This window comes from Amia ocellicauda, chromosome 3 (assembly GCF_036373705.1).
Source record: "Amia ocellicauda isolate fAmiCal2 chromosome 3, fAmiCal2.hap1, whole genome shotgun sequence".
Classification (NCBI taxonomy): domain Eukaryota; kingdom Metazoa; phylum Chordata; class Actinopteri; order Amiiformes; family Amiidae; genus Amia; species Amia ocellicauda.
In genome coordinates this window covers 37204888-37226130 of record NC_089852.1, presented here as the reverse complement: position 1 = coordinate 37226130, position 21243 = coordinate 37204888, and the positions used below count along the sequence as shown (strand labels likewise).

At 38.3% G+C, this 21243-nt stretch overlaps 2 protein-coding genes across 2 annotated transcripts; one reads left to right on the top strand and one right to left on the bottom strand.

Annotated features, from left to right (window-relative positions):
• The first annotated feature begins 3937 nt into the window (after positions 1-3937).
• LOC136746657 (T-lymphocyte activation antigen CD80) lies at positions 3938-10289 on the top strand. The gene is made up of 10 exons (XM_066699285.1): positions 3938-4070; positions 4272-4609; positions 5289-5320; positions 6176-6222; positions 6982-7305; positions 7886-8185; positions 8569-8691; positions 9019-9051; positions 9186-9207; positions 9486-10289. The coding sequence occupies exons 2-10, from the start codon at positions 4595-4597 to the stop codon at positions 9523-9525; spliced, it is 936 nt and encodes a 311-aa protein (XP_066555382.1). The 5' UTR covers positions 3938-4070; positions 4272-4594; the 3' UTR covers positions 9526-10289.
• Positions 10290-10857: 568 nt separating this feature from the next.
• On the bottom strand, positions 10858-15677 carry fzd4 (frizzled class receptor 4). The gene is made up of 2 exons (XM_066699284.1): positions 15131-15677; positions 10858-13739 (listed from the first exon to the last, which is right to left on the bottom strand). Exons 1-2 carry the CDS (start codon positions 15383-15385, stop codon positions 12408-12410), a joined length of 1587 nt encoding a protein of 528 aa, XP_066555381.1. The 5' UTR covers positions 15386-15677; the 3' UTR covers positions 10858-12407.
• Between the last annotated feature and the right edge of the window lie 5566 nt (positions 15678-21243).

The window sequence follows — 21243 nt, the reverse complement described above, 5'->3', positions numbered from 1 at the left end:
TAAAGGGATGGACATGGTCAGAAACAATGCTCAGGTAGGCCGTGGCATTTAAACGATGCCCAATTGGCACTAAGGGGCCTAAAGTGTGCCAAGAAAACATCCCCCACACCATTACACCACCACCACCAGCCTGCACAGTGGTAACAAGGCATGATGGATCCATGTTCTCATTCTGTTTACGCCAAATTCTGACTCCATCTGAATGTCTCAACAGAAATCGAGACTCATCAGACCAGGCAACATTTTTCCAGTCTTCAACTGTCCAATTTTGGTGAGCTTGTGCAAATTGTAGCCTCTTGTTCCTATTTGTAGTGGAGATGAGTGGTACCCGGTGGGGTCTTCTGCTGTTGTAGCCCATCCGCCTCAAGGTTGTACGTGTTGTGGCTTCACAAATGCTTTGCTGCATACCTCGGTTGTAACGAGTGGTTATTTCAGTCAAAGTTGCTCTTCTATCAGCTTGAATCAGTCGGCCCATTCTCCTCTGACCTCTAGCATCAACAAGGCATTTTCGCCCACAGGACTGCTGCATACTGGATGTTTTTCCCTTTTCACACCATTCTTTGTAAACCCTAGAAATGGTTGTGCGTGAAAATCCCAGTAACTGAGCAGATTGTGAAATACTCAGACCGGCCCGTCTGGCACCAACAACCATGCCACGCTCAAAATTGCTTAAATCACCTTTCTTTCCCATTCAGACATTCAGTTTGGAGTTCAGGAGATTGTCTTGACCAGGACCACACCCCTAAATGCATTGAAGCAACTGCCATGTGATTGGTTGGTTAGATAATTGCATTAATGAGAAATTGAACAGGTGTTCCTAATAATCCTTTACGTGAGTGTATTAGGCAGCAAGTGAACATTTTGTCCTCAAAGTTGCAGGACAAATGGGCAAGCGTAAGGATCTGAGCGACTTTGACAAGGGTCAAATTGTGATGGCTATACGACTGGGTCAGAGCATCTCCAAAACTGCAGCTCTTGTGGGGTGTTCCCAGTCTGCAGTGGTCAGTACCTATCAAAAGTGGTCCAAGGAAGGAAAAGCAGTGAACCTGCGACAGGGTCATGGGCGGCCAAGGCTCATTGATGCACGTGGGAAGCGAAGGCAGACGAGCTACTGTAGCTCAAATTGCTGAAAAAGTGAATGCTGGTTCTGATATAAAGGTGTCAGAACACACAGTGCATCGCAGTTTGTTGCGTATGGGGCTGCGTAGCCGCAGACCAGTCAGGGTGCCCATGCTGACCACTGTCCACTACAATGGGTACATGAGCATCAGAACTGGACCACAGAGCAATGGAAGAAGGTGGCCTGATCTGATGAATCACAAGTTCAAGGTGTTGACTTGGCCTCCAAATTCCCCAGATCTCAATCCAATCGAGCATCTGTGGGATGTGCTGGACAAACAAGTCTGATCCATGGAGGCCCCACCTCGCAACTTACAGGACTTAAAGGATCTGCTGCTAACATCTTGGTACCAGATACCACAGCACACCTTCAGAGGTCTAGTGGAGTCCATGCCTCGATGGGTCAGGGCTGTATATATATATATGGGAGGGTTATTAAAAATATCAAGCCAGTGGAAACACCTACTTAAGTGTCCGCAGCTGGAAACGGGGCATTATTGTATTTTCAATAATTAATTATTAAGTGGGTGTGTACTGATAATTATCAGTATCCTGGATTTTTTTTTGGCAGACAATTAACCTTCGTGTCGCTAAATGTGTCCTGTTGTGTCTGACGTTATGGGAAAGACATGCCTATTCAATGCAACTTTTGTAGTAATAGGTGTCTGAGATTGTATATTATATACAGCCAATATTTGTTAGAGATTGCTAGATTATTTACTGTTGCATGTTTGTAAAAAAGTAAAAGTGTTTTAAAGCAAGGATGCCAAATCCTACAGCCAAGCACAGTGGAAAGCCCTTAAATTTTAAAAAAGTGTTTCCTGCATGTTTTGGGTTTCTGTTGTAGACTTTAGTTTACTGTAAATGAACATTTAATTTAAACTACTGTTGTGACCTAAGCAAACTCCTACACATTATTTGACTTAAGGCTAAGATATCTTCACTTCCTAAGAGAGGGATTTCCAGAAGAATTTTGTTTGTTTATACTACTAGGTGCCAACGATTAGAGAAGCACAGTGGTACCAGAAGACACACCGTGGTTAAAGTTTCTGCTGCTCTCCTTTTGGGTTCTCCAATGACCCTAACCACACTTGAGTCTCATATCATCTGTCAGCAGCAGCCTGGCATGATGTTTCCTTTTCTGAGCTGATGGTTACCAGAAGTCTTATTGCTGACTGAAAAAGAAAACAAGGATTGTTCACATGCTTTCATGATTCTGATCGTGTTTGTTCCTTTCTCCCTGCCAAGAAATGTTATTGTTGCAGTCTAGTTTGTGGAACGGCATACATACACCTAGGCTGAGCTGTGTAATACGTAAACCATTTTACCCTAATACAACTGGGAAAAAGATTAATAAGCACAAAGCCATGATTTGGTTCTTCTTTCTCATCGAATTACATTATATTTTCTGATGATGGTGGATACATTGCGGAAATTGTATGACAGAATGTGTTTCTGTGATAGCTAATAAGTAGGTATAATCTGTTGAGAGATGATTACAGTAAAATTATAGCACGACGTATTTTATTACTTTCTCCTTTAAAAGTGTGAATCAGTTTTCAGATGCATCAGTTTATTCATTCTTAATTTTATTCAAGTAAGATTTTGCATGTTGCCCCATTTTGTGCCAGACTGTTGGAATATAAAGAGAGGATAATAAAAATAGACATATCAAGCAAACTGGCAAAATATTACAAGACGTTCCATGTTATTTGAGATTGAAATGCATAACTTGTAACGTTTTGAATATACCTGCGATTAGTTTTAAAAAAAGGTGTCATCTGTCTTTTAAATTAGGGATTTTTTTAAATAACACCTGTGAAAGGTTACTTTGCAATCCTGTTCGTGAAATCGAACTCATCCTGAGTTGAGCTATACTGCTATACTTGTCAGTGAGGAAAACCCAAAATGTTCCCAGTTGTGATACACACCTATCTGACATTTGAAAAGTTATGACAAATCATATCCACCTATTCTTTGTTAAACAGGCATAAACTGAATGTAATAAAATTTAAATTGACATACAGTATCCGTGTGAGATTTATTTTTCAATTCATGCCACTTCAACTCTTTCTTTTGCATTTTGTATTATAAGTATGTATTGGAGTTAAACTATAGTGACTAAAGAGCATTATGCAAATTTAAACTATTTTAAATATAACCCTTCTGATGGCATTTCTTTTCTGTTCACATTTCCTTTCCTGAGTTAATATTCAATATTCAATGGGTGGCTATAAATCTTTGATGTTCCTCCATCTACATGTTTCAACACAGTTCCCTTCTGGGGTGATCTTGATGAGGGAGGTGTACACAGTCATGCATCCTCAGAGCTCAAAGAGATACTGACACATCTATCATCAGCCCATTCACAGTCCAATTTTCTATTTTACCTGTGTGTTTATTTAAAAATAAAATTAAAAAATAAGCCAAACTATTTTTTGTCATTGTTTTCTTAATGTATGTTATGAATTACAGGAATCATCAAAAGTAAATTCCCAGAAGACTACATTGTGAATCCCCTTTTTTTCTGATGGAATCCAATGGATTTTAAGTTTAAAATGAAGTGGGTATCAATCAAATGTCATCAGTGATACCATTTTAATGTCATTTTATTGTTTGAATTAAAATGTGTGCCAGTTGATTGTATAACAAATATAATAAATTATAATGCTGAATACAAATGATTACACTAAAGGGGGATTCCCCTTTTCTGAATGAAGTTCTTTGTTTATTGACGATGAGCTAGAGAGTCATGAGAAATCACATGACTGAGATTGGTGTGATAAACCCCAGGACATAGTATTTGTGAACAGTCCGAGCCAGCAGACACCCTGCACTGAAACGTTTTGTCAGTAATTTGACCAGGTATGGTGGCAATGTCACACAGATCCCAGACAACAAAACCAGCAGGTCACACAATTTACTAATGAAGGCTGTGGACACAGTACATGGTATGTATATACTGTTTGGTATACTATGTGGATAATAGAATGTGTTATTAATGCTAATATAATTAAGTAAGACAGATAGAGCACCTCAGATTTTGTTGAAATGCTAATACTTTGCTGTTTTATACTTCAATTATAAACTATCAGTACTTGCACATATATTTAAACAATTTCATAACAAATGTGTTACATCTATTCCTACAGGTTTATTATGACGAAGGAAACGTTTTCATCAGGAAAGAAGACTTCGATTTTGAGTTTCAGAAGACATTGCACACCAAGTCCAGATTAAGCGAAAGACTCATCCCTGCCCTGTGTAAAAACTGAAAGCTCAGACTGCATTGTCTCACTTCCTACACGTAACCGAGAAAGCCCCACATCAGTTCATTTTCAGATAAACTCTGAATGAGAAAACACATGCTTCAAGATCGCTCCAGACTCAGTTTTGGGATGTTATCTTTAAGTGTCTGAGGTAGCCAATGAAATGACAAAAGTATTGAGTACAAAAGGAAGATTAAAGAAGTGAAATGGCCTTCACAAAAGTAAGTAGCTGTTTTTCATTAGAAATTGTATTATTACTCGGAATTAAGACTCTTGTTGCCATATTTAAAGCATACAAATAACAAAGGTACAGGTTGGATGAGGATAACTGCTCAATATCAATATTATGAAGGTCAAAATATATGTATCTTATCAGTTATTGTAAGATTATCTAATCTTTTAAGTGTATATTAATGCTACAGGATTGAGGTAGTCGATAGTATTACAGTAATGGATGGCAATTCGTTTACTGGCACAGTAATTCCTCATTATGAGTGGTTATGCAAAATGTTTACACATAAGTGATCACATAAGCTAACCAAATTGCTGAAGCCAATGGACTAATCAATTAGACACTGTAGCGTTGCTTCCACCCTCCCAAGAATAAGGTTTGATGTTAATAATAATATTAATAGTGATGATAATATTTAAATTCAACAAAATGGATGAGGAACACTTGATAACTTATATCTATATCTATATCTATATCTATATCTATATCTATATCTATATCAAGACAACAGAAAGACTGAGTTGTCACAGCTCTTTCAGCCGTTTTGGTTTCAAATACACAAATGGGATTTCCCACATCTGGACTTATTTAAATTTTCTTTATTTTTAGTAATGAAGACAATAAATACATGAACTTATCTTTTTTTATGGTTTGTTCATTCATTCCAGGGTTCCGGACCTGTTTCTCAATTTTTAGTTGTGTAAGTAAACTAAATAATTTTTAAACATTGTTATTATGGGAACAAGAGATCCTACACTTCTATTTAAACTGAGGTTAAACTATTATTTTAAACTTAGCTGTTCTATTCATTCATACAACTCAAGCTTTTAACATAAAGATCTCATCATGTTGTATTATTCCATTTAATGAGAGTGCAAGATAATGTCCATATCAATATCAATAAGTAAAACTATGACGCAGTATTAAAGATGTTTTAAAGAGAAATTACTTTGCCACAGTGCAAACAAATCATGCTGTGTGCACTGCTGCAGGCGTGAGGCGGATTTAAGTATAGAAACTATGTCTGAGATAGACTTTCTTTTATAGATTAACTGATTAAGGTAAAACAATAGTTAGTTGGAAAATAAATATATACCCTTTAATTTATCATGAATTTAAGGCCGTCCTTCTGTTACATTATTTACTACCATGTGTGTTCGTTTTTATTTGTTTGGGAGTGTTGTGGGTTCCTGTTGTACCCTTGAGCAAGGTACTGTACCTAGATTTCTCCAGTATAAAGTATATTATATAATGATATAATAATATCATGTAGAGTGATTTAAGATTGCAATTACTTACACAATGACGCAAAATCACAGAGGAGGCTACAGACACAGAAATGAACACTTACAATACTGTTAAATAATAAGTATGTAGCAAACATGTCGAGAAGCAAGCAGAACATTACGATGTTTTTCTGTAGATGGGGATTTCACGTAAGGTAGGGCCAGTGACGAAAAGATAAATCATAGGACCTACAAGTAGTCTCAAGAGTGACATTTTGGGGGTGTTTTACTGATCAAAACTAACCATTAGTCTGCTTTTGTTTTTCTAGGAGTACACTCATCTACCTGTATACGCTGTTGCACTCAGTGAGTGCAGGTAAGGCAACAATTCATTCAAACTAACCAGTTCTAGTTTACTTTAAAAGGTACTTTCCCATGCTTAGTGTTCTCTTTGCTATACCACTTAACCAGATAATGTCTTCTCCAGTATCATTTTTTTAAACCAAGCATGAGATTTTATGATGCTTTATATATATCGTCACTTGAATGCTATCCGGCGTCACATTGTGTAACTTAATACAGCTTATTTATGTTATTTAGGTTATGTTCCTTCTGTCGGTGCCAAAATGGTTCAGTGACGTACTTTGAAAAGTGAAGTGAAAGAGGGAACTAGGCAAGCAGTGAAGGCCAGTTTCCCTCCCTCCAGTGATGATAAAGTCCTGATAAAGATCATTCACAGAGTAAACAGAGTCCTGATTTAGTTTCATTTTAAGAACGACATCTTTTGAATGACTAATCACCCGCCCCTGCCCACCCTCTGCCCTGCTCAAACACAAGCAGAGGCCCATGTTAAGAGTAATTATTAAAGTGCTAATTTTCCCATCTCAAGCTTTGTTATGAAAAATGTGCTTCATATTTACTGGCTCATAATTATCTTCACAGACACTGTTGCCCGATCACACTACAGTGGGACAAAATAACACTGTTAGCGGCATTGGCATAGTAATCCTGTAAATACATATATTTAGTTGTGTCCTTCTTAACATTTTTTATATAAGCATTTTAAATTCATTGTTTGTAGTACATTGAGTTTGCTTGCTCCTCTTTTCACCTTTTGAAATCATGTTCTCTAAAGTTTTTCAGGGCGTAGTTGAGATCAGAGGATATGTTGGCCAACATGTTCAACTGCCCTGCCACAACCAGTCTCCCAACAGCGAATTCACATTCCTGTACCTGCAAAAGATCGATAATAATAACAACGTTATCTTTGTTAATGGCATCCATAAAAGCAACAGTGTTGAAAATTCGATACATACAATGTTCAAGAATCGGACCATGGTCAACGAGACAAACAAAACAGTGGATCTATGGGACTTAAGGACTTCAGATGAAGGGAAATATGAATGCATTATAAATTACAACTTTACAAAAACATCACATATTAATTTAAAAATAATGAGTAAGTATCATTTTATGTCTATTTATTTACTTATGTCTTTTTTACTTGTTGGTTTACATCATTCACCACAACAATGGTTCAAGGTGCTCTAAAATGTGCAGTCAGGCTATTTCCAACTGTGAGTTCACAGCACAAATAGCACCATGTTTTAATGACAATTAATGCTGCTCCCATTGTTAAAGCTGCACTCACAGGCAATGGGGAAAGCCAGAAGAGGTCGCTGTTGTTTGGCAATTCAAGAAAATATAGACTGAGCTCTCTAGCCCACTGAGCAATTTGGAACTGACTCACTTCCTGCAACCCATGCCAGGCAGCAATCAGTCAACTATGCCCCTTGGGATAAACATCCCAGATTTTCACCTGTTATATCTGGGCTCTAGGAACCAATCTCTATTTAAAGTGAAGTGAAGGTTTTCACTGATTCAGACACTTAGGATTAAAAAAAAGACTTGAAAATCGTAAAACCAACACAGGCATGAACATTTCAAAGAAACCCATAAGAGATTTGTCAGTGCAAACCGAGGCCAATCTGTGAAACACACTTCACAAACAACAACACTCTTTCCCTGCCTCCCTACAGGTAACTACAGCCAACCCAAAGTGGTCGTGGTGAGGAACAACAGTGGGAGAAGCTCAGACACTAGCTGCACAGTTAAGATTCACTGTTTCTCATCAGGTGGCTACCCCCAAAAAATGGTTAAGTGGAATTTTACCAAAGAGCTGAATATATCCTTACGGATCACAGAAGTGAACAAGAGCGCCGAGCAGGATCCAGGCAATGGGCTTTTTAATATTTCCAGCACAATCTTCGTGAACAGCTCTGGAGCTTTCAACGTTAGCTGCTCTGTGGGGGAGGAGACTTCAAAAGAAATTGAAGTTTGTGAGTATCCATTAGGACTATCATAACAAGCAGCCAATACAGCGTGTTCCTGACCTTGTCCTTCAGAAGTAGGGATGATGTGCAGAAACAGACACGGATCGTCGAGGACTTCACTCTGATAACAAAATTAAAAGTCAAAAGCTGCTGAAGATATTGAAGAATTATAGTTGAGTTTGGAATAAGAAAAAGACTCTTGTCATGCTACTTGGTCAAAAAAGAGGTCCCTCAGCAATGCCCTATGAAATCAAACTTTTTGGTTCTGTTTTTTTCATTTATGCGCAGACAAATAAAGCAGAGCGCTGGAACTATTACTGAAACAAACTTTTCTGAGCTATATAGGTGTATATGAAGTCTTATTTTTTGGTTTCTGGTTTTGTTTCCAGGTGTTGATAATCCAGACCCAAAGCTACCAGCAGAGTTTGACCCCACCCAAAATATTGCTTTTGGAGTGATATTAATCCTAATCAGCATTGTATTGCTCTGTCTTCTTATAAAGAAAATTAAAGGTAAGACTTACTCAGTTTGTTTTTATCATGAGCCTATTACTATGAGGGGCACCTACAGTGCCATATATATGGGGAATGAAAAGATGTATCATGGCCTTATCCAAGATGGATATCTTTTCACCTTTTCTGCCCCAAACAAAGATGGTTGCTAATAAGTATCTTACAAAGTAGAGACAGAAAGGTGTTTGGTTTGGGTTTTGCATTTTTTCAGTAACTAACCATATCCAGAATAGATTGGGTGGCACTAGACATTGTATCAGAATTTGCCAATCGTTTACTTCCCTGGCAGCTTTTCAGTTAATCCAAGTGTTGTTCCTCTCCTTCCAGCCCCAGCAGCACGGGGGATATACAGTGTAACAGGTAATTACATTTCCCTTTTCAGACAGGAAAAAAATAAAGCAAATATGTAATATCTTAGTCCCAGTGATATGGGTAAGGGCTTTGCTCCATCACAGTGTCGGATTCAAATGTATATAATTTCCCCCTTTTTTCAGCAACTTCAGAGGAACATCAAGAGTAAGTATGAATTTATTGATATAAATATAAAGTGAAGTATTTCTCCCTGCTCGCTCAGCTTATTTCAAAGCATTTAAGATTAACTCCAATTATTTTTTTAGTATGAGAATATCTGAAACTTGTCTTGTTTTTATATAAGCAAGGTCTCGGAAAAGGCTGTGCTAGAAATACCCATCTAGGGTATTGTGTTCTATGCATATGCAAACTAGAAAATTAACCTGGGTGATTGAATGAAATGATGTATGTATGTATTTATTTATTTATGGTCTTTATTACAGGCATGACATGTGTGAAGTGAATACACCAGCTAACTCATGAGATGTTTGTCAGTTTTGGAAGAATTCTCTACCTATGGCAGCTTAAATACTGAGTCAAGCAGATCCTCCCGTCATGAAATGAAACTGACAAACATGTGCTTGACTTTTAATGTGATATCTGGTTCTGGAAAACGGACACATCCTGGGGAACAGAACCACGATGTGGTTGACAGAGGGAGCAAAAAAATAAACTTTCCAAACCCTATCCAGATGGCATGAATCAGGCTACTAGAAAACTGAATGTAATAATTCTGATTTTTTTTTTTATTTATTTTCTCATACTTGATTGGTAAATTAATTCATTCAATTAAGTCGGTCAGACATTTTGCACAATTGCCTCTGACAGTCATTGTTGTTTGAAGTGTCAGCATACGTGTCTTTGCATTTAATCAATTGTAATCCAAAGTTCTCAAAAGTGCAGTTATTTAACAAGTACATACTGTAATTGTTTCCCATTGGAAATATTTGTGTTATTCTTATGAAGGATAGGTTGATACATTTTCTGATTTGAATCATATTTCAACATTGCAGTTTTTTAATGTTCACTAAGCATTTTTGCACTTTTAAGCAACAGATAAATATAAAGGGTCAGTTTAATTTAAAACAAGTGTTTATATTGTGTGATTTATGATTTTCAGTTACTGTTGTTTTTTTTAATATATATTTTTTTCCTTTACATTTTTCTTTGTAAATTTAAATTATACTAACAAATAACACAATGTGCTGTAATCCTTTCATCTGCTTCCAATAAAGTATGTGACGAAATGTTTTTTCCTTTTTACTCTTCAATACATTTGTGGTTATATAAATCTCCCTCAAGATGGCACCATAGGGTATCTTATTTTGAAGGGGGAGGGATGCAGTAATTGCTGGTTACCTCAAGAGGGAGATTTCTACAAAGCATAAGACATGTTCTGTCCTTGCAGAATCCTCTAGTTGCCATATCAAAAGTTGAAATACATATTTTAAATTGTGTATATATATATATATATATATATATATATATACACACACACACACACACACACACACACACACACATACACAACTTATTTAAGATTCAAGTGTCTTTGCAGAATGCAGAATACTGTGGAGAAGTGGTTGGGGCTCCAGTAAATACCCAGCTGTATAAATGGGTACAAATGTAAAATCTGATAATAATAATAATACAAAGACAATTGGAAAAATATGTATTAAAAATTGACAGGTTCCATTTGTGGACATATTATATTACAAATCAGTACGCGATCTGTGTGTTGAACAGCTTTTCAGAGTGAATGATGACCAAGTGTTACAAGAAAACAACACAAATGCAGCACAAGTGACCACACAATCAGTAAGAAACCAAAAAGTTTAATTTTGTCTTCTGATACAAAAGCAGATTTAAATTTAAAAAATTACAAAGATTATATATACATGTATATATAAATACACATACATACACAGACACAAACATATAAAAATACATTAATAACAAACCATGTTGTTTAAAAAAAATATTCAAAGTACTTCATTTTATCCTGGCTTAATTGGCTAGGTGTTGTAAGTACCCATTTTTTTCTGTTGCACCTTAAAACGGATGAAAATGTTTTTTTTCTCCCCCACAAATATAAAAATAAAATAAAAATAAAAAAGTACATTCAAGGGAAAGTGGGAAACGGCCCTACACGTGTTGTACATGGATATGGTGTCCCAGCATTCAGCTTTGACAAGTTCATCAAGAGGGCTTCTTTACTGGACAGTTTTACTAGTTCTAAATTTGGTCGCATGTTTCGGTTGAAAACCTTCATTGTCTGTTGCAGTTTTGGTTTGACATAATACACAGCTTGTGTTTTAACCCAGTGTGCCAGTGAAGACATTCCTTCAGCATAGAGTCAGTACATTGCTCAGAAAGATACTGAGGAGTAACTTTTTCCAGAATAGAAATTATTGTGCGACCATTATAAAGTACGACAAGGACACCATCGAGGGGTCTAGAGATAAATTATATCAAAAAGTTTGGGGGTAAAACATTCTACCTTTAAACATATGAAATAGCTATGGGTATAATTCAGGAGATCCTACAAAGTTTAAAAAAGGGGAGTTGAATGGACATTTGCCAAAAGCACAACTAGGCTGAATTCAGAAATCTAAAAACACCTTGTAACGCTGGTTATACTCATATTCTTTGAAATAAAAAGTGGCCATTCCTGTTCTTGGAGATTTCATTGAATAAAACCTGTAAATATACTGCAGTAGAATTCAGACATACCACAGATAATAAAGCAGCAGTCACTGACCCAGATCTTCTTGTGCCTGAGGCATAAACCCAGAGTCTGTAGAAATAAGATTCACAATAATCTTTCCATAGTGCACTTCAATGTGTATGTATGCCATACCTTTGTACAACATCTACACTGTTAAATGTCCAGTGTAAAACAGGCTAATAAAAACTCTGTGTAAATGCATATCAAATACTGTAACTGCTACATAAATAAACTGCATTTACAGTTACAGCAATACACTGTTAAACACCCTGAACGAGCTTCTGATGGCCATTTGCAAATAGGACTGCACCAGTCCTTCACAGCATGATGCACAGCTACATTAACTTTGACGTGATGAAGGAAAAATCAAGACACACTGTGAAATCAGCTCAGTTTTTGGTTAAGCGACACAAGCCATCACACCCACTGAAGATTACGGTTAAGGTACCATTCATGGACAACTGCTCTGCTCTTTACGGCAGCTTGTACGATGCGCTATGTCTGTGCTCAGAGTCCTCTGCTGCGTCTCCCTCTTCCAGCAACTGAATGGGCCAACCCATGTCGAGTTAACCTACTCAGGTTACGAGGTTGCTTTTTCAAGCCCTATACAAAAAAGGCTGTCCCTGGCATCATGGCTTCACACCACCGTCTCATTTCCCTTTACCGGCTTAATCCAGCCGTCTGCCCTTTTCTCACGTTTTGTCCTCCCAGAGCTCACCAGCCTGTTTGAGCATTTCTGCCACGTGTGCAAGGTCTTGGCAGACCAGATCCACATGCCCGAGGTGATTCCTACCAGCAGAGACATGAACATCTTCAACATTTCCACGGCCATGTAGGAGTGATCTGCCGTGTGCTTGAAATCACTCCAATTGGAAATCTCGTAGAAGTAACATGCTATGACGCAGGTGGCCGGCACGGTGTACAGCACGGAAAACACGCCAATCTTGACCATGAGCCGTTCCAGTTTGTCCGTTTTAGTTCCATCCTTCTGCAGGTTGGACCGGATTTTGAACAGAGCCACTAAGCCGGCGGCTATGAAAAGGGTCCCGATCACCAGGTAGGTGAACAAAGGCGCCACCACAAACCCTGTGAGGGCATCGATGTGCTGGTTCCCAACGTAGCACAGGCCAGTCAGGTCATCGGCATCCACTAGCCGCATGATTAAAATCACAATGGTCTTCACGGCTGGGATGGCCCAGGCCGCAATATGAAAGTAGGAACTGTGCATCTCGATGGCCTCGTGCCCCCACTTGAGTCCCGCTGCCAGGAACCACGTCAGCGTCAGGATCACCCACCAGATGGAGCTGGCCATCCCAAAGAAGTACATGAGCAGGAAAACGATGGCACATCCGGTGTTTTTCAGCCCTTCTTGGATGAGCACGGGCTCGGCTGCCTCCTCAAAATCACAGGATATCCTCTCCCTCCCGACCGTCAGCCGCACAATGTAAGCAATGCTATAAATATTGTAGCACATGCTCAGAAAGATGATGGGCCGCTCCGGGTAGGAGAACCGAGAGGAGTCGATGAGGAAAGTGAGGACGGTGAAGGTGGTCGACACAAAGCACAGGATGGCCCAGGCAGCCATCCAGATGTCGGTGAACACCTTGGCCGGTCTTCCGTAGAGACCTGAATCATAGCCACACTTTAAGACACAGTTCATACTCCTTTTGACCCAGATGTACTGGTCAGAGTTTTTCACCCGGGTATGGCATTCCTCCTCCAAGGGCTGCAAGGTCTTGATGGTGTGGTACGGGGCCTCCTCGTCTCCAGGCCCCTCCATGCACATGTGGTTTTGGTCGTTCTGAGGTGGGAAGAGGCTGCAGTTGAGGGGCTCGGGCCACACAAAGCCAAACTCCGTCAAGACAGGCAGACATTTACGCTTGACTGAAAGGCACATGCTGCCACAGGGCCCGATAGGGATGTTGACCTTGTCGGTGCACATGGGCACATAGACTGAGCACAGAAAAAACTGGGGTGAGAGAGAGAGAGAGAGAGAGAGAGAGTCAGCTTTTAAAAGCAGCAGTTCTTAACATGTAATGCAACATCATTCTAAAGACATTTGTTAAATTTAGCTAAATGTATTGTGTATTAAGCTTACTTCTTTTCTCAGTTTAATGTGAGATGAAATAGTATTTTTAGCACACAGTTACTGGTTAAGGCATTTGAAAATGTTGTTAAAACAATTTATTAGGGAAAAAAATGCATTTAGATTAATTTTGTACGTGGTTACTTTCCTCCATCCTACCAGGGATATGGTAGGCTACACAAACAGCATGTGCACACAGTTACAAGGAAAGGAGTTTCAAACTCATTAACAAAAACAAAAAGTATAGGAGGATTACTATATAACTTTCAAGCAAAAACTGACTTATATAAGTGACTTTTTAGAGTGTTTAGGGTCGTCTTTAAAGCACACAAAACTAAACTTCTCATACAAAAATTTGTTTTTCAAAGAATTGTGTTTATTGCTCATGAAACTAGACGAGCCTAAATTAGACGGTTAGGAAGCAAGATGCAAGTAAAAACAAAAAGAAAATCTAGTTAAATGGGTTACATCACATGCAAAACTAGTCTAATATTAAACAAAGTGGCTGCAATTCGAATGAAAGCTGATCTGATCATTTTCAACAACGTGCAAGATTCAATATACCATACAATCTCTGAAAGAGCACCGCCTAACTTAACTTGTAGACTTCATGCTTCACCCAATATTACATGGTTTCAGATGTATGGCACATTCCCAGTGGATTGTTTGGATTCGTGGAAAACGAAAGCAAAATACACATAGTAATCTCAACATATCTAATCTTATGGCAAGAAACAAACCAACGGAAAAAAGAGCACAATTCCACCTGAGTGAGGCATCCGTCTGCATTTGATTTTAGCAGATAAGCACGTATTTCAGAGATCACTGCGCTCCAGTGTGCAGCGTACTGGTGCATTGTATCCAGCCATGAAACAGTGGCTTCTGATCAATCGCAAGAACTCACTAAACTCTGAATTCAATGGGAGTCACCGGACCTACAAACAGCTGGTTTACCTGCATTAAATGACATATTAAAATGAAGAGATGGCCCACCTCTACAATAAATCAATCTTAAGTGGACAGCATACAGGATCCACTGAACGTGCAACAAATGCAAATTTTGGATTTGGATTACGATAATATAAACTGCTTTAGGGAAATAATCCCACTCCATAATAAGATATACATTATAAATATGCATGTATGGCTGCATGCACGTAACAATCTTACACCTGCATACATGTAAACAGCTGCGCTAGGGAGTAACATCAAGCAATGAAACTTACTGTATACAGAATAAAGTCAAAACGCAAAGAAACGGAGGTCTCACCCACCTTAAGCTGGCTTGAACACCCGTATTGGATAAGAGGGGTAAAAGTTGTCAGTTGGAGCTCCGCGTCCGACTGCAGCACGTTGCCCACCAAGTTGGGCATCTTTGTAACATTGTATCCCAGATCCTGGCACATGGAAATCCGGATGGGGTCACACTGTACTTCTTCCTCGTCCCCAAACCCCTGGGCTGACCCCAGGGGGTGGGAAAAGATGGTCAAGGAAAACACCACCATATCCAGGAGCGAAATCCAACGCATGGTACCTTGCTGGTGTCAAGCAGCCGACCGCCCAGTCCACAGTCCCGGTGCAGCCCGGCGCGCCTCGCCTCGCCTCGCCTCGCCTCGGAGCCCCACGGCGGCGGTCAACACCTGGAAGCGGACTGAGTGTGCAAACCGTCCTGGATGAAGATCAAGAGAAAGGCTCCGTGCAAATGCCGCGCTGCGCTGCGCTGTGCGGGGAAGTCCGCAGATGCGGGTCTGACTGCTGCGGGACGGACTGCGCTGCCTCTGCGGTCACTGAGTCGCCCCTGCAGCCAGTTCGGTAAAGAGCGAGCCCTGTGTGAATCGCTCGGAGAGGCTCAGCCAATCGGGGAGCAGCTGATCAGACGCTGGGCGGCTCTTGGGTGGGCCGGGATGGACTAATTCCCTGTCAGAGCAGCATGGGAAGAGCTGGGGATTTCAATTAAGAAATGTGTTGGGACCCACCATTTGATCTTTTTAAGTTTAATTGAAGCTTCATGTTTCTAGATTGCCTTGTGGCCTATTTGCTGCAGTTCCTGGTGCTTTATAAGGACCAGTATCACAAGTCCCTGCAAATGAACTTCTCATGCACTGTATTGTTTTTTGTTTTTTGTTTACCTCACAATGGATGAATGAATACAAAAGTGACTGTACATAAACAAATCAACAACTTAATCAATCAGCTACTGCAATGCCAGTAGTCTGTCCTTGCACTGCAGCCTATGCAGAGTGCACTACAATCCTAACTGAACATCAGATGGCAGAACAGATATTTTATGGCACATAGGCTAAAGACATTGTGTCATGTGTGCAGATGCAGATGCAGACGCATTATCGGATACATTTTGGTTAAAGCAACACTGTCCGCTCGCAAACAAATCGCCAACTGCTGTCCTGCGATTTCGCTCTCTCCTCCTGCTAATGCTTTTTCCACTTGACATATAATAGGCTGCCATTACCATTTTGTGAAACTGGAGCACTCAGCTGTTAACAAACAAACCCCCATTGGAATAGTTAATAGTTAAATGGACACGCAATGTTTGTGTTTACTGTAGTTCCCCGACCTCTGAAAACCCTTGATCCTAATGTAGATACAAGACGCAGTTTATTAGCATTCCTCAGATGCCCCATTCAAATAGCCAGCGACTGTCCTTCATATTAGAAGTCTGGACGAGTTGCTCTGTTAACATTTCATTTGTGCTCATCAATGCGACAAATGTCAGGAAAATTGAATCAGAAGATATAAATATACACCCATTGGTTAATGCATAAGTAGGTCTATCCCCAGGTGTTGAATAATGTCACAAAATATACATATATAGTGTCTTATATATGAATTGATTAACTATATATATATATATATATTTATAATCAATACAAAAAACAGATGGCAATCAACTCCGAAGGTGACGTCAAATCAGGCTTATGACGCTATAGAAGGAATATGATAGTATACCGAATCATGTTTTTCTAGTATACGACTAGGTAATACTTTTTCACTTGTCTTGTTTTCTTGAAGTATGTATTATGTAAAACCCCACCCCCACTGAAGTGGGTTTGAATAAGAGTGACAGAATGATGTGCTATAATGGGTATCCCCGCCCTTTATTGGCTGTCAACTTGATTGATTGATTGGCTCTCCTATCAGCTCTGGCAAATCACTTAATGATTAATTAGACTTCGCAGATAGTCTTGTGAAAGAAAAGTTTGAATATAGCGTACTATTTCGGATTTTAAAACAAACAAACATTTAACTCAATGGAAAACACTTTTTAAAGTTTAAATATTTCACGTTTACTTGACGGTGGCATCATGTGTAAATATGGTGCTGTAAGTTAATTTAAATATATGACACTACTTTTTTATCCTTACATCACAGACCAGTTACATGCCCCCCCGCCCCCAATGGCCAATAAACAGTTTCTGGTCTGTACCATTCTTTCATAAATTAATCTAATGATCCATACAAAATCAATTATATGTCAATACTTTTTTCAGATATTGCAGTGATTAAAAAAAAGAAAACATATAGAAGAGAAGAAAATAAGCAAAATCTACAGCATGAAGAGGTTTTTTCCCCCTCATAAACACATTATAAATTAGATGTGTGTATCTTAATGTATAGGCACACATCCCTATTCTGCATTTCCAGTTTCAAAACGTTTCACAACATTGCTATGCTTATGTCCTCATAGTTTAAACCACACATCAGTGCGTAACAACCCCACCCCTGATTGATAATGACACTGTGCTTATGGTTGTCAAGAGATATTAATTGCCCTTTAAATATATTCTGAGCACAGGGAGTTTTGCAAATAGCAATCATGAAAAGTGACATTTGGATATACACACCAGAGGATATAAGATGAATTTGAATGAAATATGAATGTGCATCTGAAATGTTCTTGAATCTTAGCCTGGTGTATATGAGAAACTGAAACCCACACAAGAAAACAATACATAATTTCTAAATAAATCCTGAAGGGTTTTAGACACAAAATCTTTAATGATGTCTGGAACAATCATGACGAAATCTAACCTCCCTCAACTGAGTCATGAAGTAAAGGTTTGCTTCTGTTTCTCTATCAAATATTTACTACAAGACATACTGTGCAATAGAGAAAACTATTTTAGCATTAAAAATGTATAGACTTGAATACTATGAAGGTTAGTTCTTCATTTAAAAACAAACTCTAAAATAACATAAAATGTATGATATTAATCCTGAAAAGATATGTTAACTAAACAGGTGGGATTTTCTCTGTCTTCCAAGCTGCACTGAAGAACACAGTGATGTCACAGTAATTACAGTGACTTGAATTCTTCTCATAACCAAATAATAAAAAAAAACTTCCTGCTGCTGCATTTCTGGGGAACTGCAAAACTGCCTGATTTGATTTGCAAAATTATCAGTAGTCATGGTTTACTTTTGCATTCATATTTTCTTCTTTTGAGTTTTTAAATACAGCTTTCCCACAGACAGGAGAAGGAGATTTATGGGTATAGGCTGGACTACTGACCGCATTCCCAAATCACTGTGAAGCCACACTTCCAGCATCTATAATAACATTAAGTGTAGATTGCACATACTTCCTGACATGTCAAATATTATGCATGTGACAGTACTTTTTAAACATATATGATTGAATTTGGCAGTAGGGACAGTGGGAGTCTTGTTCTTGTATTATTGTTGTTGTTGTTGTTGTTCTTCTTCTTCTTCTTCTTCTTCTTCTTCTTCTTCTTCTTCTTCTTCTTCTTCTTCTTCTTCTTCTTCTTCTTCTTATTATTATTATTATTATTATTATTATGATAATTGATCACAGTGGAAATAGTACCCAAGACTAATTAAACATCATATATATTTTAATCTTGCAAGAAATCCCTATCTGTTTGTTTTCTACAAAAAGATTGAAAATCCCTCCATATGTTGGCATATGTAATCAGGTGATTGTGATGTTATGAATTCAGATAAACATTCTGGTTATAATTTTTCTGTTTGTCTTCTCTTCACACTAAAAATGGTGACTACACTGCATAAAACATAGTCTATTAAAAGTCATTCTTAAGTATTGATGCCAGACGTAGACAATGATTGATACAGTGAAGTAACAAGATCTCGGTTGAATCACTTTGATGGTTTTGTCTAACTTCGGGGAAAGCATAGCTAACTGCAAAATCGCCTGTGCAAATTGGCTACTGAAAACCTGGAAGTAATATCAGAGGTTGTGGTTGACTTTTGCATTAGTATTTACTGTGTAAAGCCATAGCTTTTTAGAAAAATAGCTTAGATCACAGTGAAAAGATGGAATTTATGAAGCTGGAATACTAACCACATTCCAAAATCGCTGTGAAGTGAAGCCACACTCCTAGCTTCCACAACCACATTTACAAAAACAAATAGTGTAGATAGAACATACTACTTGAGTAAAAGGTCAGAACATGATAGTTTGTTCAGGGCCACACACTTTATCTCAGTAATGCTGGGGCAAATGTCTGCTTTTTAAAACACTTGAACACACTCCCTCTTCTTCAGCTGCTTATGGTATGTAAAACGTAGGGCTATCTGTTTTCAGCTATCCTCTTTACATATCTAGGAGCATGTGTATGTATTCCATGCCCAGAGTCTACATGTTTTTTTTTTTTTAATACTGTGGATATACAGCTCTGGAAAAAATTAAGAGACCACTCCAAGTTCAGAAATCAATGTTAAGTGGTCTCTTAATTTTTTCCAGTGCTGTATATATAAGAAACAATCTGTAAAAAATAGCAGTTCTGTAAGCTTTAATGCCTAACAAACACACATTTACATAAGAATACAGACATTAGTATATATAAACATAAGTCATATATCACAAAACACACATGACAATTATTTGAAACATGTTTAGCCTTATATAGTGGGGAGACTTCCATGTTCCATGCATGAATATCTATGTAAATATGGTTTCAGACTGGTTAATTCATGTGAAATTATTATTATCCAATTTCTAGGGCAGACACCCTTATCCAGGGTGACAACATATCACATTAATTTTACATTCATACCCATTTACCGGAACAATCTAGGTAAGGTACCTTGCTCAAGGGTATCACAACAGTGTGCCCCCACCTGGGGATTGAACTACAACCCTCCACTGCCAGAGTCCAGAGCCCTAACCACTAGTCCTCACTGCCACCCACATAAGATGGGCAGCAGTAAGAAATGGTCAAAAATAAATAAAACTCCACTGACAATAGGAATATTATTTTTTGTTTTAAAGGGTAAATAAAGACTCGGCTACTTAGGAAATTAAACAACAAAGCCTGTACTTTGCTACTCTGCTACTTGTGCGATTATATGTAACTTTAAATTAAGTGAGAATGCGTTTCTCTTTCAAAACCTAAAACGACATCATGAAGGTGATTTGTATTTGTTGTGAAAGCTGATCACAGAGGGCTGTTTCTAGAACTGGAAGAGTGAGCCAATCAACCTACTAGACTGAAACTGCCCCTGAGATATATTAGTCACTTGTAGTTACAAATTATACTTCTGGTCATACGTGTTTAAGTAGAGTGAATGAGATAGACATGTAACTTGCATTTTTTCCTCTCTCTCTAAGTTACTTGTCATATTGTTTTACACCCAACCTGCATTGATAAAAATTGAAACCAGCTGAGCCGTTTGAAACACGTTTGCTTGTTAACAAGATGACTGATTTTCCATGCAGGATTGGAGGCTGACAGGTCAGCATTTAATCTGACACTAAATTACCTTCCATGTGAGATTACAATGCGGTTGCTTCAATTATAATCATTAATTTATATATACATAGTGTTCAGTCTAAGGCTCTGAGAAAAACAGTTTGAACTAAACAGAAACAATGTACTGTGGGACTTTAAAAGTGGGTGACTGGGTATAATACTGATATGAGCAGCACATACCAGACTACAGCAGTCAGCTTTATAACAGATGTAGTTATTTTTTATGCATAGAAGGAGGGTGCATAGTATCAGATTCCACATTCTGTGCAAGGGAGTGAGAGGAATGCTTTAGATAAAGTTGGAATGAACAGTGACAGCAGTTCTTAAGGGATTTTTTGGTCTTGGTCTTCAAAGGATGGCAGGTATGCCGTAATATATCTTTCTCTTTTGTGGCAATACATTTTATCTTGTTGCAGCATTAACTCCTTTTCACCTCTGTATTTTGTTTTCAGATTCTTCCCCTGTGCCTTTCTTTCAGTAGACATTGTTAAAATAAAATTGTTTTTTGCAAGGAGAGGTTTCATATAGTGTTTTAAAGAAGTCAGTTCCATTTTCCTGTTGTGCCTGTTGGTGCTCAGATGATGTTATCCCAGCAAATTATTTTTATATTTTTACATTGATGGAGAATGCTGATC